The 27267-nt window shown below is 42.2% G+C and overlaps 1 protein-coding gene across 16 annotated transcripts in view; it reads right to left on the bottom strand.

The window, feature by feature from the left end:
- Nucleotides 1-27267, bottom strand: part of LOC110535213 (uncharacterized) — a 166574-nt gene that overhangs the window by 25543 nt on the left and 113764 nt on the right. For 10 of the 16 annotated variants that reach the window (XM_090189283.1, XM_090189287.1, XM_090189286.1 and 7 more), the window contains 3 exons: nt 6525-7855; nt 3844-4086; nt 172-325 (listed from right to left, as the gene is read on the bottom strand). In XM_090189283.1, the coding sequence (XP_090045409.1) occupies nt 172-325; nt 3844-4086; nt 6525-7855 (1728 nt within the window). Of the gene's footprint in view, nt 1-171; nt 326-3843; nt 4087-6524; nt 7856-24354; nt 25826-27267 lie in introns of those variants that run through there. The other 6 variants (XM_036934764.2, XM_090189293.1, XM_090189289.1 and 3 more) reach the window with 4 other exon arrangements.

Below are 27267 nucleotides of genomic sequence, written 5' to 3'. Positions count from 1 at the left end.
TGAGTCACCAAAATAATTGGTGGCAGTGTGTGTGTGCGCGCGGGTGTGTGTATGCGTGTGTGTGTGTGTGGGTGTGCACGGGTGTGTGCGGATGTGTGTGTGCGTGGGTGTGCGCGGGTGTGTACTGTATGCGTGTTCAAAGATTTGTAAGTGTGTGGTATAGAGACTCACCCAGGGGGCGTCTGGTTGCGGGTGTGCTTGTGGCGGTGCGGGGCGCCATGGCTGGTTTACTGGTTGCCGTGGTAGCAGAGACGTTTTTGGGGGCAGCATTTGGAGCCGTGGAGGTGGTGGTCGCCTTTGGTACTAGAGGACGTCTCTCTGTGGTCTGGAGGGAGAGAGAGACAGGGAATGTGTGGTAAACAGAGAGGAAGGAAGGAAGAAAGGAAAAAGGAAGGAAGGAAGGGAGGGAGGGAGGGAAGGAAGGAAGGAAGGAAGGAAGGAAGGAAGGAAGGAAGGAAGGAAGGAAGGAAGGAAGGAAGGAAGGAAGGAAGGAAGGAAGGAAGGAAGGAAGGAAGGAAGGAAGGAAGGAAGGAAGGAAGGAAGGAGCTCCACTCTTCAGTCACAAATAATGGAGTACTGGAATTCAATACAAATAAAAGGTTGAATGTATTACGTAGCACTCTAAAAAACTTAAGCTGTGGGAAAGAACCTCCTCGTGGCATCATGTTACATTCATAAAAACCATTGGATAATGACATATTCGTTAAAAAAAACACTTACCATAAATATGTACTATTTGATGTACAACAAAAATATCAACAAAATCCTTATAATGTAATTGCACCTTGTAGGATTATTCATGATATCACTCTTATTGCCATCTGTCCTCTGTCCTCTGCAATCAGAGCAGAGCAGAACAAGGGCCAGGTCCCATGGTGTTTTTTGAAGCATTTTCATAATGCACTGCTCTATGGGGTATTTTCACAACAGTGGGCACGTTGAATTGCCTCACCCCTCATGCCCCTGGGATGTTTTTCAGACAAAGTTGTGATAATGTCCCTGTTCCTAGTTAAAGAGGCCACCACTAGAGGACAATTGCAGATAATTACTGTCTGGAGCATGTGTGGAACTCCTAGTTCAGACTTAGTTACAACTATGGGCCATCATACACAGCAGTAGCGGGTGCTGTCATCCAGAGAGGGCTGGTGTTTGTCCAGACCTTCGCTCCAACCAAGCAGTAACACAGGTGATTCATTCAACTAATCAAGAGTCAAACTAAATCAGGTGTGCTTTGGCTTGTCTGGAACAACAACCTGGACTCACACTGGCCCGCTGTCGAGAAGATTGGACACTTCTTTTACTGAATACGGTCTACGGTAACAGATGGCCCTGCTTTACACCATCTATCACCTCAGAGAGCACAGGTCAGATTAATACGTTCAAGATTTCAGGAAAGAAGTGCTCATTTATGTCCTATTCCTCTCCAGACAATCTTGTCACGGAAGCATCTGGAATGTGTCGCATCGGAACTGGGAGGAATCGAATGGCATGCGACGGAATCCTCAATACACAGGAGAGGCAGGTGTTGGCAGGTCTCTGGTTTCACAATAGGATGTGTGTTGCCTTGGTGCTGACGTAAGGATTGCACTGGGAACCAGGGATATTAAAAGAAGGCCAATGCCTGTCTGATTTCCCCACGCATGGACACACCGCCCGAGGGAGGCTTTACATGGAAACCGGCCTTGTTTTCCCCACAGCCTCCTCATTCATTCCTCTGTCATTCATGTCTTGCGATACTTTGAGCTGCCGGACCTTTTGCCCTAGACGTCATTACCGTACTACAATAAACATTAGTGTCATACATACAGTACCAGTCAAACGTTTGGACACACCTACTCATTCAAGGGTCTTTATTTCATTTTGACTATTTTCTACATTGTAGAATAATAGTGAAGACATTAAAACTATGAAATAACACAATATGGAGTCATGTAGTAACCAAAAACATGGTAAACAAATCAAAATATATTTTAGATTCTTCAAAGTAGCCACCCTTTTGCCTTGATGACAGCTTTGCACACTCTTGGCATTCTCTCAACCAGCTTCACCTGGAATGCTATTCCAACAGTCTTGAAGGAGTTCCCATATATGCTGCTTTTCCTTCACTCTGCAGTCCAACTCATCCCAAACCACTCTATTGGGTTGAGGTCTGGTGATTGTGGAGGCCATGTCATCTGATGCAGCACTCCATCACTCTTCTTCTTGGTCAAATAGCCCTTACACAGCAAACAAATTATTGTCCCACTAAGCGCAAACCAGATGTGATGGCGTACCTCTGCAGAATTCTGTGGTAGCCATGCTGTTTAACTGTGCTTTGAATTATAAATAAATCACTGACAGTGTCACCAGCAAAGAACCCCAACACATCATACCTCCTCCTCCATGCTTCATTGTGGAAACCACACATGTGGAGATAATCCGTTCACCTACTCTGCATCACACAAAGACACAGCGGTTGGAACCAAATATCTCAAATTTGGACAGATTTCCACTGATCTAATGTCCATTGCTTGTGTTTCTTGGCCCAAGCAAGTGAGTCTTCTTCTATTGGTGTCCTTTAGTAGTGGTTTCTAATGAACTTATCCTCTGCATTAGAGGTAACTCTGGGTCTTCCTTTCCTGTGGCGGTCCTCATGAGAGCTAGTTTCATCAAAGCACTTGATGGTTTTTGCGACTGCACTTGAAGAAACTTTCAAAGTTCTTTAAATTTTCCAGATTGACTGACCTTCATATCTTAAAGTAATGATGGACTGTCATTTCTCTTTTCTTATTTGTTCTGTTCTTAACATAATATGGACTTGGTCTTTTACCAAATAGGGCTATCTTCTGTATACCACCACTACCTTGTCACAACACAACTGATTGGCTCAAATGCATTAAGAAGGAAAGAAATTCCACAAATGAACTTTTAACAAGACACACCTGTTAACTGAAATGCTTTACAGGTGACTACCTCACCTGAAGCTGGATGAGAGAATGCCAAGAGGATGGCTACTTTGAAGAATGTAAAATATATTTTGATTTGTTTACCATTTGATGGTTTACCATATTTTGATTTGTTTATTTGTTTTTTTGGTTACTACATGATTCCATATTGTGTTATTTCATCGTTTTGATGTCTTCACTTTTATTCTACAATGTAGAAAATAGTCAAAATAAAGAAACACCCTGGAATGAGTAGGTGTGTCCAAACTTTTGACTGGTACTGTAGTTAAAGGCAAATATGTTACACCAGCAGTTTAGAGAAGTGGCTGTACATCATGTACATTGTAGTGTATATCTGATACAATTAACTGTTGAAGGTGAGAGACTTAGGTGTGGTGAGGGAAGCCTTGAGCGACTGATGGTTGTCCCTGATGGTTGTCCTTAGGTCTCTCTAGTAAATGCCAGAGAAGGAGTGATGAATGCAGGATGCCCTTGTGGCCTCTCCTCTGACCCCTCACCTCTGGCCCCCTCCCCTCTATGAACCCTGCTCTGACTAACTAGCACTCGGGACTTACTGGGAGCCTATGGGGCTTACTGGGAGCCAAGTTTAAAAAGGTGGATCACCTTACAGGCAGATTATGCTCTGAGCACCACAGAAGTCAGTGTCTAATTTACAACTCCTGTAAAAATGTACATAGTAGCTAACTAAGCTAACACTTCTGCTAAACAGAACTGAACATGCCCATTCTTCTGATCAACAAGATGATGAGAAGGAGATTGAAAGACAGGCTAGGAGAGTAGAAGTAGATAGTAGTTTTGCCTAGACAGACCGACACCACACAGTGGTAAGGTATGGAGGTGCCAATATCTGAGGTGGAGGGGACTGCGGCTGTCCCTAAAGCAGGGCAGGGGCACTCACCTTAGACTTGACCTCACGGGGCGCAGTGGTGGAGGTGGCGGCGGCAGATGTGGAGAGGTTGGCTGCGGACAAGGGTCGCTTGTGGGCAGTGGTGGGGGTGGGGGCCTTGGGCATGGGCGTTTTTTTGCTGAGTGTGGCTGAGGTGGAGGAATGGGTGGGGCGTTTGGGGACGGCAGCACTGACGGATGCTGCCGAGCTCGGCTGCGGCTTAGCAGCGCTCGGTTTGGTTGCCCCAGCAACAGGCTGCGCGATGGACGGCACACCAGACAAATGGAGAGCAAAAGAAAGAACAAAAGAAAGCGAGAAAGAAAATAACAAAAAACACATGATAACAGCAGCAGGATAACAGAAACAGGATAACAGCAGCAGGATAACAGAAACAGGATAACAGAAACAGGATAACAGCAACAGGATAACAGAAACAGATTAACAGCAGCAGGACAACATAAACAGGATAACAGCAGCAGGATACCAGCAGCAGGTTAACAGCAGCAGGATAACATAAACAGGATAACAGGATACCAGCAGCAGGTTAACAGCAGCAGTATAACATAAACAGGATAACAGCAACAGGATAACAGAAACAGGATAACAGCAGCAGGACAACATAAACAGGATAACAGCAGCAGGATACCAGCAGCAGGTTAACAGCAGCAGGATAACATAAACAGGATAACAGGATACCAGCAGCAGGTTAACAGCAGCAGTATAACATAAACAGGATAACAGCAACAGGACACCAGCAGCAGGTTAGCAGCAGCAGGATAACATAAACAGGATAACAGGATACCAGCAGCAGGTTAACAGCAGCAGGATAACAGGATAACAGCAACAGGATAACAGCAGCAGGTTAACAGCAGCAGGATAACAGAAACAGGATAACAGCAACAGGTTAACAGCAACAGGTTAACAGCAGCAGGTTAACAGTAGCAGGATAACAGCAACAGGTTAACAGTAGCAGGATAACAGCAACAGGATAACAGCAGCAGGATACCAGAAACAGCATAACAGCAACAGGTTAACAGCAGGAGGATAACAGCAGCAGGATAACAGCAACAGGTTAACAGAAACAGGATAACAGCAACAGGATAACAGCAGCAGGGTAACAGTAGCAGGTTAACAGTAACAGAATAACAGCAGCAGGATACCAGAAACAGGATAGCAGCAACAGGATAACAGCAGCAGGTTAACAGTAGCAGGTTAACAGTAGCAGGTTAAGAGTAGCAGGTTAAGAGTAGTAGGTTAACAGCAGCAGGATAACAGCAGCAGGATAACAGAAACAGGATAACAGAAACAGGATAGCAGAAACAGGATAACAGCAACAGGATAACAGGATAACAGCAACAGGATAACAGAAACAGGATAACAGCTACAGGATAAAGAGCAACAGGATAACAGGATAACAGCAACAGGATAACAGCAACAGGATAACAGCAGCAGGTTAACATCAGCAGGATAACAGCAACAGGATAACAGGATAACAGCAGCAGGATAACAGAAACAGGATAATAGCAGCAGGATACCAGCAGCAGGATAACAGCAGGAGAAAGCAACATAAGCAGGATAACAGCAGCAGGATAATAGAAACAGGATAACAGCAACAGGATAACAGGATAACAGCAGCAGGATAACATCAGCATGTTAACAGTAACAGGATAACAGCAGCAGGATAACAGCAACAGGATAACAGCAACAGGATAACAGCAACAGGATAACAGCAGCAGGATAACAGCAGCAGGTTAAAAGCAACAGGATAACAGCAGCAGGATAACAGCAGGAGAAAGCAACAGAAGCAGGATAACAGCAGCAGGATAATAGAAACAGGATAACAGCAACAGGATAACAGCAGCATGTTAACATCAACAGGATAACAGCAGCAGGATAACAGCAGCAGGATAACAGCAACAGGATAACAACAACAGGATAACAGCAGCAGGATAACAGCAGCAGGATAACAGCAACAGGATAACAACAACAGGATAACAGCAGCAGGTTAAAAGCAACAGGATAACAGCAGCAGGATAACAGGATAACAGCAACAGGATAACAGCAGCAGAATAACAGCAGCAGAATAACAGCAGCAGGATAACAGCAGCAGGATAACAACAGCAGGATAACAGGATAACAGCAGCAGAATAACAGCAGCAGGATAACAGGATAACAGCAGCAGGATAACAACAGCAGGATAACAGCAGCAGAATAACAGCAGCAGGATAACAGCAGCAGGATAACAGCAGCAGGATAACAGGATAACAGCAGCAGGATAACAGCAGCAGGATAACAACAGCAGAATCACAGCAGCAGGATAACAGCAGCAGGATAACAGCAGCAGGATAACAACAGCAGAATAACAGCAGCAGGATAACAGCAGCAGACGCAGCCCTAACCATAATCAACAGAATACCAACAAATGGAACTGTGTGCCTGACAAAAACAAACACTCAATGAAGAAGTTACATCGAGTTCAAATCTGCACTAAAACAACAAGGACCAAAATCTTTTTATTGTTCTGATAATAATGTTATGACTGATATTACTTAAATGAAAGTGAGTTCCATGGACTACTTTTAGTCTTATCCCACTACTATATGGACAAATAAAGAAGAAGAAGCAGCAGCGTTAGCAGCAAGAATGATGTAAGATTTGATAATGTTCCACTTTAAACCTTGACTCTGGCCTACCTTGGTCTTCTTGTCTGGACTTGGCAGGTCCCGGCTTGGTGCAGCACCGCTCCCATTGGTTGAAGGTTTACTTGCAGTTTTTTTGGCCTTATCAGCTGTCTCTGCTATCTTGTCCGTTTTCCTCTCAGGACTTTTAAGCTCTTTTTTCTCGGATTTCTCATCCTCCACCTTGTCTGTTTTCTCTGACTTTTTCTTCTTCTCCTCCTCCTCCACCTTGTCTGTTTTCTCTGTCTTTTTCTTATTCTCCTCCTCCACCACCTTGTCTGTTTTCTCTGTCTTCTTCTCCTCCTCCTCCCTGTCTGTTTTCTCTGTCTTCTTCTCCTCCTCCACCTTGTCTGTTTTCTCTGTCTTTTTCTTCTTCTCCTCCTCCTCCACCTTGTCTGTTTTCTCTGTCTTCTTCTCCTCCTCCTCCCTGTCTGTTTTCTCTGTCTTCTTCTCCTCCACCACCTTGTCTGTTTTCTCTGTCTTCTTCTCCTCCTCCTCCCTGTCTGTTTTATCTGTCTTCTTCTCCTCCTCCACCTTGTCTGTTTTCTCTGTCTTTTTCTTCTTCTCCTCCTCCTCCAACACCTTGTCTGTTTTCTCTGTCTTCTTCTTCTTCTCCTCCTCCTCCTCCAGCTTGTCTGTTTTCTCTGTCTTCTTCTCCTCCTCCACCTTGTCTGTTTTCTCTGTCTTCTTCTTCTCCTCCTCCCACACCTTGTCTGTTTTCTCTGTCTTCTCCTCCTCCACTTTGTCTGTGGGCTTCTCTGCTCTGTCTGTTTGTTTCTCAGTTGTTACTGTTACCTTTCCAACATGGGCTGTCTTCTCCTCGTCAGACTGTGTTTCCATCTTGTCAAATGTGTTCGACTTCACCAATGTCTCCTGTTTTTCTGGGGTCTTCTCCACTTTTTCAATACTCTGTTCTTTCTGTTCTGTCTTCTCAGGTGTTTCCACCTTATCCATCTTCTCTACCTTGTCAGTCTTCTCATCCTTATCCATCTTCTCAGTTTTTTCTTCTTTTTCGGTCTTTTGCACCATATCCATCTTCTCTACCATGTCAGTCTTCTTGTCCTTGTCCATTTTATCCATCTTCTCTGATTTCTCTTCTTCATCTGTGTTTTCTGCCTTATCTGTTGGCTCCAGCTTTTCTGTTTTCTCTGCCTTGTCCATTTGATCTATCTTCTCTTCTTTGTCCAGTGGGACTGCGTACTCCACCTTCACTGACGCTTCAGTCTTCGCAGTCGTATCCTTCTTCTCCACTTTGTCTAGTTTATCGAGCATCTTAAATTGGTCCAACTTCTCGAAGTTGTCCATCTTCTCCTCTTTCTCTGGTTTGTCCATCTTATTGGATTTTACTGTGTGAGAGAGAGAAAGAGAGAGAGAGAGAGAGAGGGAGAAAGAGAGAGAGAGAGAGAGAGAGAGAGAGAGAGAGAGAGAGAGAGAGAGAGAAAACACAACATATTTTAGAACCATACCGATCATGTCAATGAAGTGTCATGACTCTCTCTCCTTGCTGAGGATTAAAGGTGCCAGATCAGGATTAAAGGTGCCAGATCAGCTCGGCACATGGCTGACAGATAGCTTTTATAACGAACACCCCAAGACAGAAGAAGGCTACAACTAAGAAGGACATTGTGACCTCTGGTAGACAACCAGAGACTTATATCGAACCACTTCCCATAGACGGATAGAGTAGTTTCAACAGAGAAAGACATCTATGTGTAAATATATATTGCATTTCTAATTCGAATGAGCGGTTGTTAGGGTGTAAGTATTCTGGTTACGGTGAGCGTAGTTTCCAAATGTATGTACGATAAGATGACTCTTTGTCTCTCCCTCTCCTTACATACCCCGCTCTTTCCATTGCGTAACCAAACGGTCATACTTTTGTTAGTCCACTAGGGACATGTTTTCATTGTATTATGCATGTAATCAATAACCTATGCTGTGTGTTTACATATTCTGTGTGATGATTTAGTTAGTTTGTAAAGAAATAATTAAGCCAATTTGTGTATTGCTGATTCACCACTTAGGTTAGGGTTCGTGCAGATATCCAACAATTACGCAACGTTCAGAATGAGACTGATGAGGTAATAATTAATTATTGACTGTTATTGATGTAAGAGATCTGTATATCTTTAGAGTTTAAGTCGGGAGACAGTAACTCGTTAAACAACTTTTCCCGTGGTGCCCCAAATTCCTAATGAGTTGATTGTTACATGATTAATTCAATCGAGTGATAATTAAAAGTAGTAGGTAATTATTCGATAAATAGCAGTCATCAGATTAATGACAGTCACGTCACGACAGAAGTTATCATCAAATGCCTTGCTGACCTCAAATATTGACCTCAAGTACCACCACAGAACAGGGCCGATGACCAAACCGGATGACAAACATTTTAAGTGATTAACCACAATACACACACACACAATATCCTTTAATCAGGACTCAATCATGGACACTTACTGACAGTTGTGGCAGCTTCACGTGATGTATTGTTGTCTCTACCTTCTTGCCTTTGTGCTGTTACTTTGCCACCATTTTGTTGTCATGTTGTGTTAATACCATGCTGTGGTGTCATGTGCAATCAAACCAATCAGCAGAGCTGAGGCAAAACCACAACCAAAATGACCATGACCATCTCTTAAGGTCCATCTCTCAATATTGTCATGGACAGAGAGACAGACTCCCAGACAGACAGAAAAATTCACACACAATTATTGCGTTCCTAAAACATGTATGTATGCACCAACACAAACCTACGCAGTTACACATATACCAGCCTACACGAAGACACACAACTACTTCCATTTCATTTAGGCTACATATTGCACTAGTACAGTACATAGTGTCACCTTCATTCTACAAACCATACAGTATCTTGTTCTGAGTAAAGAACAAAATCTTTATCTTCACAGGGGAAAAAGTGGCAGTGGTTTTTAAAGACCCTTTGGTCACTGCAAATGTTTTATGATGCTCTGCTTGTCTAATTAAGTATGGTCTTCTAGTAAAATATGGCTTGTCTAATTAAGTATGGTCTTCTAGTAAAATATGGCTTGTCTAATTAAGTATGGTCTTCTAGTAAAATATGGCTTGTCTAATTAAGTATGGTCTTCTAGTAAAATATGGCTTGTCTAATTAAGTATGGTCTTCTAGTAAAATATGGCTTGTCTAATTAAGTATGGTCTTCTAGTAAAATATGGCTTGTCTAATTAAGTATGGTCTTCTAGTAAAATATGGCTTGTCTAATTAAGTATGGTCTTCTAGTAAAATATGGCTTGTCTAATTAAGTATGGTCTTCTAGTAAAATATGGCTTGTCTAATTAAGTATGGTCTTCTAGTAAAATATGGCTTGTCTAATTAAGTATGGTCTTCTAGTAAAATATGGCTTGTCTAATTAAGTATGGTATTCTAGTAAAATATGGCTTGTCTAATTAAGTATGGTCTTCTAGTAAAATATGGCTTGTCTAATTAAGTATGGTCTTCTAGTAAAATATGGCTTGTCTAATTAAGTATGGTCTTCTAGTAAAATATGGCTTGTCTAATTAAGTATGGTCTTCTAGTAAAATATGGCTTGTCTAATTAAGTATGGTCTTCTAGTAAAATATGGCTTGTCTAATTAAGTATGGTCTTCTAGTAAAATATGGCTTGTCTAATTAAGTATGGTCTTCTAGTAAAATATGGCTTGTCTAATTAAGTATGGTCTTCTAGTAAAATATGGCTTGTCTAATTAAGTATTGTCTTCTAGTAAAATATGGCTTGTCTAATTAAGTATTGTCTTCTAGTAAAATATGGCTTGTCTAATATGGCTTGTCTAATTAAGTATGGTCTTCTAGTAAAATATGGCTTGTCTAATTAAGTATGGTCTTCTAGTAAAATATGGCTTGTCTAATTAAGTATGGTCTTCTAGTAAAATATGGCTTGTCTAATTAAGTATGGTCTTCTAGTAAAATATGGCTTGTCTAATTAAGTATGGTCTTCTAGTAAAATATGGCTTGTCTAATTAAGTATGGTCTTCTAGTAAAATATGGCTTGTCTAATTAAGTATGGTATTCTAGTAAAATATGGCTTGTCTAATTAAGTATGGTCTTCTAGTAAAATATGGCTTGTCTAATTAAGTATGGTCTTCTAGTAAAATATGGCTTGTCTAATTAAGTATGGTCTTCTAGTAAAATATGGCTTGTCTAATTAAGTATGGTCTTCTAGTAAAATATGGCTTGTCTAATTAAGTATGGTCTTCTAGTAAAATATGGCTTGTCTAATTAAGTATGGTCTTCTAGTAAAATATGGCTTGTCTAATTAAGTATGGTCTTCTAGTAAAATATGGCTTGTCTAATTAAGTATGGTATTCTAGTAAAATATGGCTTGTCTAATTAAGTATTGTCTTCTAGTAAAATATGGCTTGTCTAATTAAGTATGGTCTTCTAGTAAAATATGGCTTGTCTAATTAAGTATGGTATTCTAGTAAAATATGGCTTGTCTAATTTTAAGTATGGTCTTCTAGTAAAATATGGCTTGTCTAATTAAGTATGGTCTTCTAGTAAAATATGGCTTGTCTAATTAAGTATGGTCTTCTAGTAAAATATGGCTTGTCTAATTAAGTATTGTCTTCTAGTAAAATATGGCTTGTCTAATTAAGTATGGTCTTCTAGTAAAATATGGCTTGTCTAATTAAGTATGGTCTTCTAGTAAAATATGGCTTGTCTAATTAAGTATGGTCTTCTAGTAAAATATGGCTTGTCTAATTAAGTATGGTCTTCTAGTAAAATATGGCTTGTCTAATTAAGTATGGTCTTCTAGTAAAATATGGCTTGTCTAATTAAGTATGGTCTTCTAGTAAAATATGGCTTGTCTAATTAAGTATGGTCTTCTAGTAAAATATGGCTTGTCTAATTAAGTATGGTCTTCTAGTAAAATATGGCTTGTCTAATTAAGTATGGTCTTCTAGTAAAATATGGCTTGTCTAATTAAGTATGGTCTTCTAGTAAAATATGGCTTGTCTAATTAAGTATGGTATTCTAGTAAAATATGGCTTGTCTAATTAAGTATGGTATTCTAGTAAAATATGGCTTGTCTAATTAAGTATTGTCTTCTAGTAAAATATGGCTTGTCTAATTAAGTATGGTCTTCTAGTAAAATATGGCTTGTCTAATTAAGTATGGTATTCTAGTAAAATATGGCTTGTCTAATTTTAAGTATGGTCTTCTAGTAAAATATGGCTTGTCTAATTAAGTATGGTCTTCTAGTAAAATATGGCTTGTCTAATTAAGTATGGTCTTCTAGTAAAATATGGCTTGTCTAATTAAGTATGGTCTTCTAGTAAAATATGGCTTGTCTAATTAAGTATGGTCTTCTAGTAAAATATGGCTTGTCTAATTAAGTATGGTCTTCTAGTAAAATATGGCTTGTCTAATTAAGTATGGTCTTCTAGTAAAATATGGCTTGTCTAATTAAGTATGGTCTTCTAGTAAAATATGGCTTGTCTAATTAAGTATGGTCTTCTAGTAAAATATGGCTTGTCTAATTAAGTATGGTCTTCTAGTAAAATATGGCTTGTCTAATTAAGTATGGTCTTCTAGTAAAATATGGCTTGTCTAATTAAGTATTGTCTTCTAGTAAAATATGGCTTGTCTAATTAAGTATGGTCTTCTAGTAAAATATGGCTTGTCTAATTAAGTATGATCTTCTAGTAAAATATGGCTTGTCTAATTAAGTATGGTCTTCTAGTAAAATATGGCTTGTCTAATTAAGTATGGTCTTCTAGTAAAATATGGCTTGTCTAATTAAGTATGGTCTTCTAGTAAAATATGGCTTGTCTAATTAAGTATGGTCTTCTAGTAAAATATGGCTTGTCTAATTAAGTATGGTCTTCTAGTAAAATATGGCTTGTCTAATTAAGTATGGTCTTCTAGTAAAATATGGCTTGTCTAATTAAGTATGGTCTTCTAGTAAAATATGGCTTGTCTAATTAAGTATTGTCTTCTAGTAAAATATGGCTTGTCTAATTAAGTATGGTCTTCTAGTAAAATATGGCTTGTCTAATTAAGTATGATCTTCTAGTAAAATATGGCTTGTCTAATTAAGTATTGTCTTCTAGTAAAATATGGCTTGTCTAATTAAGTATGGTCTTCTAGTAAAATATGGCTGTGAGCGTGAAGCAGGCAGGCCGGTCTGTCTGTCTGTCCTTCTGCATTAGACCCAGGGCTGGACACACTGAGATATGGCGGCACAGTCACCCAGAGAAAGCCTAATTAGCATTGTCACATCAGCTGAAACAAGCTCTGCAGCCTTGACACTTTCAATGGAGGGACAAGACCCGACTAAGCCTTGGGTAGAATATGGGTGAAATAGGTCATCAAGAGGACACACAATCACCATATCCCAAATCTAACAAACTCAACAGAATGTTCTAGCAATGTGCAGTATGTGAAACACACAAACTCACATTTACCACTCTTTTTTCCTGGACATATCCCTGAAGCTCTGCCCCCTTCCATCCCCCTGACTGGCAACGCCCCCCTCTCCAGAAGCGGGTCCCATCCCTCACCCACCCTCATTACAGGGCAGGCCATCTGGGGTACTGGCCCGCTCCACACCAGAGGAGAAATTAGTGGCCTCAGGCCCTAGCGTTTCCACAACGCCTCGGGCCCTAAACCCTAACGTTCCCGAGATTTCCCACAACACCTCAGTCCCTGAACACTAATGTTCCCACAACGTCTCAGGCCCTGAACCCTAACGTTCTCTAATGTTCCCACAATGTGTCAGGCCCTAACGTTCCCTAATGTTCCCGCAATGCCTCAGGCCCTGAACCCTAACATTCCCTAATGTTCCCACAATGCCTCAGGCCCTGAACCCTAACATTCCCTAATGTTCCCACAACGCCTCAGGCCCTGAACCCTAACGTTCCGTAATGTTCCCACAATGTGTCAGGCCCTAACCTCCCCTAAGGTTCCCACAATGCCTCAGGCTCTAGCTGTAGGACTAACAATAGTTACTGCCAGTAGGTGACAGAAAGGCCATGTGTTAGTGTATCGTATGTTTACTGACCTGAGGATACAGAGCTAAAGGGCTGATGACATTACACAGATGGACAGGAGAATGACCTAATGGAACCAATACACCAAGAAATCTAAAATGCAAAGAGCAAATAGCTCCTTCATGTTTAAATAGATCCGTATCTTCATGGCTAAATAACCAACTAAATCAATATGATTCCAGGGGTTTGTAGAGTAATACAGAAATGCATACTATTTCAGCTGTGCAGTGTGTCAGCTACAACCCAGTAAAACAGCTCATCCACTACATACCATGGATGAGATATCGTTGACTGTCATATTTCCATCCTATAACCCCCCCCCCCCCCCCCATACTATTTCAGCTGTGCAGTGTGTCAGCTACAACCCAGTAAAACAGCTCATCCACTACATACCATGGATGAGATATCGTTGACTGTCATATTTCCATCCTATAACCCCCCCCCCCATACTATTTCAGCTGTGCAGTGTCAGCTACAACCCAGTAAAACAGCTCATCCACTACATACCATGGATGAGATATCGTTGACTGTCATATTTCCATCCTATAACCCCCCCCCCATACTATTTCAGCTGTGCAGTGTCAGCTACAACCCAGTAAAACAGCTCATCCACTACATACCATGGATGAGATATCGTTGACTGTCATATTTCCATCCTATAACCCCCCCCCCCCCCATTTGCTTAAAAGTCTATTAGCTCCATACACTGTTATGAGATCTGAAATTAGCCATTTTGAAAAGTCTCAGTATAATCAGCCAGAGCAAAGCCCAGATGATTTGTGTGAGAGGAAGCAGGACGGTCCACTTACCACCTGACCCTACTTCAATTACTGCACACCTGAAACCCCTACCTTTGGTAATACGTCTCCAATTGTTTTGTCGAAGCACCCAAATGAGCAATTAGAGAGCAACGGGCTGTCTGAAGTGGGGGATCTTGGAGCAAGGGGGGATAGAGAGGGGGAGGAGACCCATGTTGAGTCAACAGAAAAACCTATTGCTAGCGGAGACGCCTTACATGACCATATATGGTGCTCCACAAACTTCAGAAGAGGAGAACTGAGGAAAAACAGAGAAACCAATAGGTGGACTAATTAATTAACCTCTTGAAAATATGGGGGCGCTATTTCATTATTGGATAAAAAAACGTGCCCGTTTTAAGCGCAATATTTTGTCACGAAAAGATGCTCGGCTATGCATATAATTGACAGCTTTGGAAAGAAAACACTCTGACGTTTCCAAATCTGCAAAGATATTGTCTGTGAGTGCCCCAGAACTGATGCTACAGGCGAAACCAAGATGAAACTTCAAACAGGAAGTGAGCAAAATTTTTGAGGCGCTGTTTTCCATTGTCTCCTTATATGGCTGTGAATGCGCCAGGAACGAGCCTACACTTTCTGCCGTTTCCCTAAGGTGTCTGCAGCATTGTGACGTATTTGTAGGCATATCATTGGAAGATTGGCCATAAGAGACTACATTTACCAGGTGTCCGCCCGGTGTCCTTTGTCGAAATTGGTGCGTAATCTTCAGCTGCAAGCATTCTTCCATGGGATTCAGAGGAGAAAGCAGACTTCCACGAACTATATATCATCGAAGAGATATGTGAAAAACATATTATCGATATTATGGAGTTAATTTGGAAAAAAGTTTGGCGTTTTGATGACAGAATTTATTTATTTATTTATTTATTTATTTTTTTCGGTTTTGAACAAAACGGAGCGATTTCTCCTACACAAAGAATATTTTTGGAAAAACTGAACATTTGCTATCTAACTGAGAGTCTCCTCATTGAAAACATCCGAAGTTCTTCAAAGGTAAATGATTTTATTTGAATGCTTTTCTTGTTTTTGTGAAAATGTTGCCTGCTGAATGCTACGCTAAATGCTACGCTAAATGCTACGCTAGCTATCAATACTGTTACACAAATGCTTGTTTTGCTATGGTTGAAAAGCATATTTTGAAAATCTGAGATGACAGTGTTGTTAACAAAAGGCTAAGCTTGAGAGCTATTATATTTATTTCATTTCATTTGCGATTTTCATGAATAGTTAACGTTGCGTTATGGTAATGAGCTTGAGGCTGTATTCACGATCCCGGATCCGTGATGGCTAGTATCAAGATTAAGACCCAAATCCAGTGAGACTACACAATATAGTAATTTGGCGGGTGCTTAAATTTGTTCTACTTCACACATGTACCAGTGTGTATTATATACATACATGTGTGGATTGGAAGTGTGGCACATCAACAGATCTTTTTCACCTTGGGGATTCGAACTAGCAACCTTTCGATAACTGTCCCAACACACTGCTAGGCTACCTGCCACCCACGACAAGACAAAGAGAATTGAAGTAGACAAGGCAGGACGACTTGAGGCTTCGTCTCTATAGTCCACAGCACAAACAACGATGAGCTTTAAAGAACATGTCTGAATAAATCACATATAAACTTGATATCTTACTCAGCGAAGATATTTGATATCCAATGTGCTCCTTTCACCCTCACCTCTCTAAACAACCTCATCAACTGTGCTCCATTTTCATGTCAGAGGTGATCTGTGGAGTACTACGAGAACGTTGGGACCTAGAAATCCGCTGAAGCCAACACACTCCTCAACAGCCAGCTCTGTGTCTCAGTCTCCCCATTCACTGAACAGCAAGGGTAAAAAGGTAAAACAGGCAGCCATTTTGAAACCCTTCAGTAGAAGGACGTTAATAAATCATGAATAGGGCATCTGATTAGAATCATCCATCACTCCTAGGGTCTATGAGGCTGATATCATTGTGAGGGAAGTCATTATCTGGAGATGTGATGACATTGTGGCGGTCACGTGTGAAGCCAGTCAAAAGGGTTGTTCTATATTTTTATTATTTTATACATTGTAGAATAATAGTGGAGAAATCAACACTATGAAATAACACATATGGAATCATGTAGTAACCTACAAAAATAATTAAACAAATCAAAATATATTTTAGATTTTAGATTCTTCAAAGTAGCCACCCTTTGCCTTGATGACAGCTTTGCACACTCTTGGCATTCTCTCAACCAGCTTCACCTGGAATGCTATTCCAACAGTCTTGAAGGAGTTCCCACATATGCTGAGCACTTGTTGGTTGCTTTTCCTTCACTCTGTGGTCTAACTCATCCCAAACCATCTCAATTGGGTTGAGGTCGGGTGATTGTGGAAGCCAGGTCATCTGATGCAGCACTCCATCACTCTCCTTATTGGTCAAATAGCCCTTAGACACACCTCAAGCTCTATTAAGGTGGCTAAACAGCATATAATCCATCTTCTGACCCTTGCATTTTTGTTATGAGAGGTGATAACATGACAGAGAGATACTAACATCTTCACGTGGATGTTGAGCCCATTGGCTTCTTCAAGTACCATCATTGCATCAGATGAGGAAACCCCACTTGCCACCAGAAAATGTCAACGTTAACTATGAGGAAACCCAAAACCGGGATCCTTGACTACCCGCTACAACACTGACACTCAAAACTACCAATGAATATCCTGACTACTTTCTTGGCTATTTCTTTCTGGTTCCTCAGATGACTAGATCGATCCTCAAGGCAAACATAGTCCCATTAAAAGACAGTCATTACACCTCCAGCTCACCTGGAAAGCCTTCCAAAGGAATGATCCCCCTCAGCGACACATCAAGGAAGCTGCTGGCCATCCATAGAATGTCTGGAGTGATTTAGTGAGAGTGGACGCCATGGAGTTTCATTGCACTCAGCTGTCGAAGAAAGGAGCCATTCTTGTTCATGCTAAAAGCTGCTCATTTGGTGTGTGACTCAAGTGTGGATCTGATCACCACAAAGGCTTATATTCAACAAGGCAACTTCAAAAAGGCAGAAATAAATAAAAAACCCAGGCAATTAATCAAACGTAATTCCATATGGTGTCAGGCTGGACCGTCAGCTTTTGGAAGGACTTAGGCATCATCTACTGAACACTGTATACTGGCATGACACTAGACATACACACACAAGGATGATCCACATTCATCATGGCAACGCTTACTGCAGGCGTCATCAACTAAATTCAGATTTTTTTTTTTCTGGAGCGGTCAGGGGCCCGGGAACATAATTACAAAATAAATCGACTGCAACAATGCTCAAACAGATGAAATGTTTCACTGAAACATCATCCTTCCAAAACTCAATTTTTATACGATCACGTCTCTCTATTGGGTGTGGGAATACTTTGGGAACAGATTTCCCAAATTAAAATCACATGGAGCTGATTGGCTGGTGTTTTTACATATATTTTTTTTTATATGTCCAATAAATAAAACAATTTGCTCAGAAAACTTAGGGGGCCAAATAAAATCACCCAAGGTCCAAATACAACTAGTGGGCCGCCAGTTGGGGAACACTGACTTACTGGGTCCTCTGCCCTCTGGATTGGAGTTATTTATCTCTCTGACACACACACGCACGCACGCACGCACACACACACACACACACACACACACACACACACACACAGCACAGTTACTGCACCGCATCCTTGATGGCAAGACAGGTCATTGCATAAGACTTTTCTAATCTACGATGTGACAGACATCAGGAAAGGTCAGGAAAGTGTTGATAAAAGCATTCAGAAATAATCTAGACCCCATCCCCTTTTCCACATTTTGTTACGTTACAGGTGTGCCAAGCTTGTAGCGTCATACCCAAGAAGACTCGAGGCTGTAATCTCTGCCAAAGATGCTTCAACAAAGTACTGAGCAAAGGGTCTGAATACTTATTTAAATGTGTTTTATTTTAATTTTTAATTTTATACATTTGCTCAAAATTCTGTAAACCTGCTTTTGCTTTGTCAGTATGGGGTATTGTGTGTTGGTTGGTGTGGGGAAAAACAATTTAATACATTTTATAATAAAGTTGTAACTTAACAAAATGTGGAAAAAGTGAAGGGGTCTGAATACTCTCCGAATGCACTGTAAGCGTTGATAACATATGAACCTAAAGTCTCTATTACATCCAGGCCTCCATCAGATCAAATCAAGCTTCATAGAGCACCTTTCAGGCATGAATGCAACATAACACGCTACACGGTTACAAGCCTAGTGAAATAAAGGTCAAATAAAACATGTAAAAAATGAAAAATTGTTGGTTTTTTGGCTCCAACAACAAGTCCTTGTCTTGATTTAGCTGGAGGAAGTTGTGAGCCATCCAAGTATTTCAATTACTAATACAGTCTAATAATTTATCTGTGGAGCTAAAAAGGGATTCGATCTTTCAACCTTTCAGTTACTAGTCCAACGCTCTAACCACTAGGCTACCTGCCACCCTCATATAGTAGTAGTACACTGTGGCCTTGGTAACAGCATATAGACCATATATGCCAGCAGCATACCACCCTACATACCACTGCTGACTTGCTTCTGAAGCTAAGCAGGGTTGGTCCTGGTCAGTTCCTGGATGGGAGACCAGATGCTGCTGTAAGTGGTGTTGGAGGGCCAGTAGGAGGCACTCTTTCCTCTGGTCTAAAAAAGATCCCAATGCCCCAGGGCAGTGATTGGGGACACTGCCCTGTGTAGGGTGCCGTCTTTCGGATGGGATGCTAAACAGGTGTCCTGACTCTCTGAGGTCATTAAAGATCCCATGGCACTTATCTTAAGAGTAGGGGTGTTAACCTCGGTGTCCTGGCTAAATTCCCAATCTGGCCCTCAAACCATCATGGTCACCTAATAATCCCCAGTTTACAATTGGTTCATTCATCCCCTGTAACTATTCCCCAGGTCGTTGCTGCAAATGAGAACGTGTTCTCAGTCAACTTACCTGGTAAAATAATGGATAAATAAATAAATAAATTAAATATAGAGAGGCTCAACTTAAGCATGACCAAGCACGGGGAGGAAAACCATTTGAGCTGTGCTGATGAGATCGGGAGGGTTCTACAGCTCTATGTCCCCCTGGGCAACAGGATTCTTACGCATAAGCATCCACACCGTTCAGACATGTGCACACATAGGAACACTGTGACACAGTGAAACACACACCAGCATTCATTTTGGCACTCTTTAAAAAAATGTAGTCTAGAGAGAGAACGAGAGAGAGCGACAGAGAGCGAGACGGAGAGAGACAGAGAGAGAGAGACACAGAGAGAGAGAGAGAGACAGCGAGAGAGCGACAGAGAGAGAGAGCGAGACGGAGAGACACAGAGAGAAAGAGAGAGAGAGAGAGAGGGACAAAGTCTTTGTTATCAACGTTCCATAGACACCACTCTGATGTACAGAAGTTTTACAATAATAACTTTGAATGGGAGCTGATGGCTGTTCTGCTCAGTGATGTAGTCAAGTCACAAAACCTTGAGTCAAAAGTCCCCTGTGCTCGAGTCCGAGTCATCAATAGTCGAGTCACGAGTCCATATGGCTGAAGTCCGAGCCCCTGTGCTCGAGTCCTGGTCCAAGTACTCTGAGTCACTGGGAACATATTAACTCAAAATAAAGTCAGATATAGTGTAATGACAAGAGGAGTTATTCACCCAGTCAGATATAGAGGAGTTATTCACCCAGTCAGATATAGAGGAGTTATTCACCCAGTCAGATATAGAGGAGTTATTAACCCAGTCAGATATAGTGTAATGACAAGAGGAGTTATTCACCCAGTCAGATATAGAGGAGTTATTCACCCAGTCAGATATAGAGGAGTTATTTACCCAGTCAGATATAGAGGAGTTATTTACCCAGTCAGATATAGAGGAGTTATTTACCCAGTCAGATATAGAGGAGTTATTAACCCAGTCAGATATAGAGGAGTTATTTACCCAGTCAGATATAGAGGAGTTATTTACCAGTCAGATATAGTGTAATGACAAGAGGAGTTATTCACCCAGTCAGATATAGAGGAGTTATTTACCCAGTCAGATATAGAGGAGTTATTTACCAGTCAGATATAGTGTAATGACAAGAGGAGTTATTCACCCAGTCAGATATAGAGGAGTTATTTACCCAGTCAGATATAGAGGAGTTATTTACCAGTCAGATATAGTGTAATGACAAGAGGAGTTATTCACCCAGTCAGATATAGAAGAGTTATTTACCCAGTCAGATATAGAGGAGTTATTTACCAGTCAGATATAGTGTAATGACAAGAGGAGTTATTCACCCAGTCAGATATAGAGGAGTTATTCACCCAGTCAGATATAGAGGAGTTATTTACCCAGTCAGATATAGAGGTGTTATTTACCCAGTCAGATATAGAGGAGTTATTAACCCAGTCAGATATAGAGGAGTTATTTACCCAGTCAGATATAGATGAGTTATTCACCCAGTCAGATATAGTGTAATGACAAGAGGAGTTATTCACCCAGTCAGATATAGAGGATTTATTCACCCAGTAAGATATAGAGGAGTTATTTACCCAGTCAGATATAGAGGTGTTATTTACCCAGTCAGATATAGAGGAGTTATTAACCCAGTCAGATATAGAGGAGTTATTTACCCAGTCAGATATAGAGGTGTTATTTACCCAGTCAGATATAGAGGAGTTATTAACCCAGTCAGATATAGAGGAGTTATTTACCCAGTCAGATATAGATGAGTTATTCACCCAGTCAGATATAGAGGATTTATTCACCCAGTCAGATATAGAGGAGTTATTAACCCAGTCAGATATAGAGGAGTTATTTACCCAGTCAGATATAGAGGAGTTATTTACCCAGTCAGATATAGAGGTGTTATTTACCCAGTCAGATATAGAGGAGTTATTAACCCAGTCAGATATAGAGGAGTTATTTACCCAGTCAGATATAGATGAGTTATTCACCCAGTCAGATATAGAGGATTTATTCACCCAGTCAGATATAGAGGAGTTATTAACCCAGTCAGATATAGAGGAGTTATTTACCCAGTCAGATATAGAGGAGTTATTTACCCAGTCAGATATAGAGGAGTTATTAACCCAGTCAGATATAGAGGAGTTATTAACCCAGTCAGATATAGAGGAGTTATTAACCCAGTCAGATATAGAGGAGTTATTAACCCAGTCAGATATAGAGGAGTTATTAACCCAGTCAGATATAGAGGAGTTATTAACCCAGTCAGATATAGTGTAATGCCAAGAGGATTTAGTCAATAAATTGTTTACTATCCATTTTCCTTTCTTTATGTGCCAGCAAGTGTTTGCATATAGACCATTGGTAATGTTACCATGGCTACGTTCAGTTGAAAAACGTTCTAGAATGTTGCAGATAGAAATGCCCTGAAGAGAGCCAAAGTTGTTCCTTATTCAACATGTTAGAGAGGCATGTTTGTTCTACATAGCATATTTCTATCAGAACGTTCCAAAACATTGATTCCTGTTGAATGCACCCCAAGGTTGTTAGCTACAGTCAGCGAATGAGGTAACATGACTGAACAAGGTTTATCCTAAACAAACTGTTAATGGTCCGGTCCGATACGTTTTATTAATGTAAAATGTGGTCCACCAATGCATGATAGAAAGTAAAAACTGTATATTTTCAACGATTTCTCTGAGGAAAAGAGGGAGACTTTGCTAGTACATTGGTTACATAACCTGGCTATGAAATGTAGTGGAGAAAAGTGCGAGGGTTGAACGAGACTACAAATTCATACACTTGTCTATACTCAAGGGAGAGAAAAATATAGCTACAGTAGACTGTTGTTTTACTATTAAACTCAATTCCGTTATTGTTTTTAATTTCGTAAAGCAGCTTGTGTTTCTTAACCAGGCGAATGGTATCTAACTAGAAGACTGGTGGGGACTGGTTAGCTACGAGGAAGCAAGAGAGTCGCCTGTGTGATGTGTAATCGGAGGTGGAGCCGGAGCAGAGCCTTTCTGCCCACACTCATCGCTTGCTCCCCCGCAGCTCACAAGCTGATGTAGGCTGGGCGTTCCGGGTGTGGCGTGTCCTTCCCACTGCTGAACAGAACATCTGTGCTGCTAATATTAATTGTGCTTATCACTGAAAAGCTCTCAATCTTTTCAAGACTCTTGGTCAGTCCACTTAGTAGTCAGAATTTAGTCACAGAGATAATATAGTCTCGTCTCCGTCAACTGAAATCAATAATAATTTTCCTTATTAAGTTATAGTTTTTTTTAGGGACTATTTAGTCAGCCATAGTCTCGTCAATTGCCACTGAAAAAATAGGTGTGACTAATATTTTAGTCACTATTTTTGTTGACGAAATGAACACTGGCAAACACACAAGACCAGAAATAAACAAACAGAAGCGTTTACAAAAACACATCTACACGAAAAAGCCTTGCACAGAAGCGTTTACAAAACGCTACAGAGCGCTCCCTAAAACATTAGGAGACACAGTCATTATTCTGTTTAGTAGAAGATAATGAGTGGAACATTGTACGACAATTATCTGCTTCGTTCTGGGGGTAAACATCCCAGTATGACTCCAAGTCATGAAGAAAGACACTGAAGTAATTCAAAATGACAGCAGCATGTAAAATGACTGTTTGTGTTTAAGTTCCTTTGTCTCTCCTCCAGCCTCGTCGCCTAATCGCTCTCTCCAAACAGGGAGAGGGAGAGGGAGAGGGAACCAAGGGAGCCAGTACAAATACATCTAGGCAGATGCTTAGACTGGGCCAGACACATGTTTCACTCTCCATAGGACCAGACAGGGCAAATCTGCTAATTGATATTCCCTACACTGCCGTTGGGGAGCCAAGGTGAATACCTGAACAGAGCTAGCCGGCCTGCATGTGCGTGAATTCATGAAAGTGCATGCGCCACATGAATACCCTATGTGCGCAAACTGCCTTTGAAAGGTCCTTGTCAAGCCAGCGCACACTCAATCAAGGTAACACGCACACACTGAATCAGTCAGACTGGTGGTATCAGCTCAGTTGTGAATCAGACAGACTGGTGGTATCAGCTCAGTTGTGAATCAGACAGACTGGTGGTATCAGCTCAGTTGTGAATCAGACAGACTGGTGGTATCAGCTCAGTTGTGAATCAGACAGACTGGTGGTATCAGCTCAGTTGTGAATCAGACAGTGATGCACCATCTCCTCATACACATTATTAGAGCCTGACCGAAATGGGATTTTTGGGTCTGACACTGATTTTAGTGAGGCAAAAGTCACCGATTAAGGATATATGTGCCGATATAATGTTTTTTAAAGGTGGAATGAAAAACAGACCTTTTGAACACTAATTATGCTCCAAATGATGAACATATATTATAAATTATGATTTCTTAATTAACATTATTTAAGAACATTTTATTTCTGGTTTACATGATAACCACCAACAAGAAACTATATTCTCTATAAATACAAAACACCTGTTCAGTTTATCTTCTTAGGTACAACTTAAAGATGTCTATCTAAGGCAGTGGATAAGAATCCAGATGTGTCTGTGCTGAAGCGCCACAAGCACACTAATAAACCAGAAGGGCTGAATGAATTCAACTTTGTCTGAAAGTAAATCTGAAACTGCACTGTTGACAAGTACACAACCTACTGCATGCAGTGAAATGGAGTAACTTGCAGTTCGTAATGCCACCACTAGATGTCAGCGTCAACATTTGAGTAGGTTCGATACAGTGCTTAACAACAGTCAAAGGTCATGTAAACAGACGTATTTATGATTCTATGTATATAATATCGCCGATTTATCTGTGGAATAAAGACCGATACACATTTTTCGTAGAAAGAATAATATTGGCTGATAATATTGGTCAACCGATTTATCGGTCACACAATCTGGGCCATCTGCAATCTGCAGTGCCAGACAGCATCACCTAACCTCCAATGTGGTGAAAGGGTTGGTACCCATGCTTTCACCAAAGCCGGTGCCAAGGTTGGTGCTCTTACCCGCCCCAAAGCCAGTGCCCGAGTTGTTACTCATGTCTGCTCCAAAGCCGGTGCCCAGGTTTGTGTCCATGCCCAGGCCGGGGCCTGTCCCGTTCAAGGCCTGACTGCTGAGGGGTACAGGCAGCAGCACGTCCTGCTCCTTGTCTGCCCCCATCCCCTCCATGATGCCCTCTAGAGGCGAGGTGCCCCCACAGTCTCTCATTGGGGGGAAGGGCAAGAGGTTTAAGGTGGGGTCTTGGTCCTGCCTCAGGTCGGAGCGAGTGGCACCTGCAGCGGACAGGGTGGGGGGTGCCTGGTCGTCCGCCACCGTCATTGAGCGCTTCATGGTGGAGTGGGGGGAGCGGCGCGGGGCGCCCATGGACGATGTCAGCTCGTCCAGCCCAGCACCAGGGTAATGGTCAGGCAGCTCCAGGCTAGAAGGTACTGAGAGGTGGGAACACTCAGACATGGTCCGACGCATGGCCTTCCGCTGCTGTTCAGCACGTCCCATGAAACACGGCGCAAGTTTCACCTCCTCCTCTTCTTCCTCGTTCTCCTCCGAGGAGCCCTCGGCCATTTGACGGCCACCTAGTGCTGACATGCTGTCCTCGTCTTCCCTCTCCAGGTAGTTGTCATTGACAACCCCGATGACACAATAATTAGTGACGCCAGTATTCTGGGGTGGAAGGGTCTCGGGGTTCCACGCTCCGGTGCTGTCTGGGCCTGGTTTTAGCGAGCTAGAGGGCGAGGGTATGTCCATGCGTCTGGCTGGGGAACCAGGTACGGGGGGCAGTAGGACACCGTTGTTCCCATAGCCCATGGGGGAGGGGGAGGAAGACACTGGGCTTTCTGGACTCTCCCCGGCACTGTCTAACCCAGGAAAGCCCCCCCTGCCGGGTACCTTACGATCCGCATCCATGCCACCGCCTGCTGGAGGGTCAAAGAAGCACAGCTTGTCCTCATCTGTGAGTCCTGTGGCCCCTCCGAAACTCCTGGGGGGGCCCATGTCTCCATGCTGCCAGTCCCAGGCCTGGGTGGCAGGGGCCACGGAGGGGACCTTACACAGTTCGCTGTACTCCGAAAACGGAGAACCAGGCGGCTGGTTGGAGAGAGAAGACATGCTTTTCCTCCTTTCTCACTCTTGATTTTTTCCTCAGGGTACGATTCTTTGTCCTCTCTTTGTTTCCTTTCCTCTGTGGGTCTGTTGTTCCTGCTGGTTAGATGCACAGGTGGGTTCTGTCTCGGCTGCAATAGGGGCAGTGATGAGAGCGAGCGTGTGTGTGTGGTGGAGCCTCTCTGTGTGTGCTTCTTCGCTCTCAATCGACCAGGAGGAAGAGGAGACTGAGACTGTAAACTGGATGTGCTGCCCTTTCTCTCTCTCCTCCCTCACTCTCTCTCTCTTTCCCTCCTCAATCTCCATCTCGCTCGCCCTCCACCCTTTCCATCTCTCTCCCTCCTCTCCCTCCTCTCTCTCTCTCTCTCAGTCTTTTGCATGGCTATTGGTCATGTGACTAGTGTGGGTGCTCATTGGCTGCTGCCGACTCACAGCTCCCTGCCCCTGTAGTGGAGCATTCATCCCCCTCCTCTCTTTTTTCTCTCTTTTTTTCCCTTTCTACCCCCCACTCCACCTCTCTCCCCCTCTTCCATACTCCTCCCTAGGCAACCTGCGCTTACAGTGATAGTGAGGGGTATGGCACACACACCTAGGGAGATGTGAGTGAGGTCTGGGGCGGCTGCTTTAGGGGAGTATGAGCCTAGAACAGCAAAGTGATCCATATCTGGGTAACATCTATTTGACCTCTTTCTGTGTCTTTCCACCTCACTTTCCCGCTTTGAAACTTACACACCCTCACTGTGTATCTCTGAGCCAGACAGACAGTAGTGTACCCTGACAGAGGCCTCTGTTGAGCAGTGCCAAAGTCTAGAGTGAGAGAGAGAGGGGGAGAGATTTATGAATGTACGTGTCTGTGTGTAGGCGTGTTTAGGTATGTGTGTGGTTAATTCTGGTTCAATTTCAGTCTGCGGCATTACTAAAGGCAAAATGAGAAACTGGAGTACGGTACACAACATCAGTCCACTTCCTGATTTAACACATACCATTATGTGTTTGTATACCCGTAAACATTAGATACCAGTCGGTTAAGGTTAGGTCAGTAGCGCCACAGAGTGACAGTTACAGCCAAAATGACAGTTCTGACTGGAACAAATTTCCGTCCTTGGATTGTGTGAAGCTTCTGTGGCTTCGAACAAAATAGACAGATTGTCCACAGAGAGAGACTGTTTCTGTACAGCCTTCATCTTTGGTTTAAGAGACGACCCTGATGGCATCTCGGTCGCCATCGCGACCGTCGCCCCCGGTTACCAAAGGAACAAGTCTCTCCCACCAAACATGTGTTCGCTGCTCACCACAAAAACACCAACAAACAGAAACACACACACGAACACACAGGGCTCGACCAGTATTCCAGTGCCCCAGCAGTAATGAGGCTGTGTTACACTAGCTTCAGTACGGTGCTCTGACAGGAGAGACAGGAACACAATGAGACAGATCAGATCAGTGGGACACAAACAATTCAGATGCTAATCACAAGCCGAGTAGCTACCATAAACAAAATGGCTGCCTACTGGTGAATGAAGCAAACTACACTGAACAAAAATATAAACGCAACATGGAAAGTGTTGGTCCCATGTTTCATGAGATGAAATAAAAAGTACCCAGAAATATTCAATGGGCACAAAAAGCTTGTTTCTCTCAAATGTTGTGCGCAAATTTGTTTCCATCCCTTTGTTATTATTTTCCCTTTTCCAAGATAATCCACATCCACCTGACAGGTGTGGCATATCCAGAAGATACTTAAACAGATCATTACACAGGAGCACCTTCGATCCTGGGACTAAACACCTCCCTCTGCAACTGGATCCTGGACGTCCTGA

This window comes from Oncorhynchus mykiss, chromosome 11 (genome assembly GCF_057628025.1).
Source record: "Oncorhynchus mykiss isolate SJ-2025 chromosome 11, ASM5762802v1, whole genome shotgun sequence".
In the NCBI taxonomy this organism is placed as follows: Eukaryota; Metazoa; Chordata; class Actinopteri; order Salmoniformes; family Salmonidae; genus Oncorhynchus; species Oncorhynchus mykiss.
Note: the sequence above shows the minus strand (reverse complement) of the source record. Positions and strands in the feature narration are given on the sequence as shown.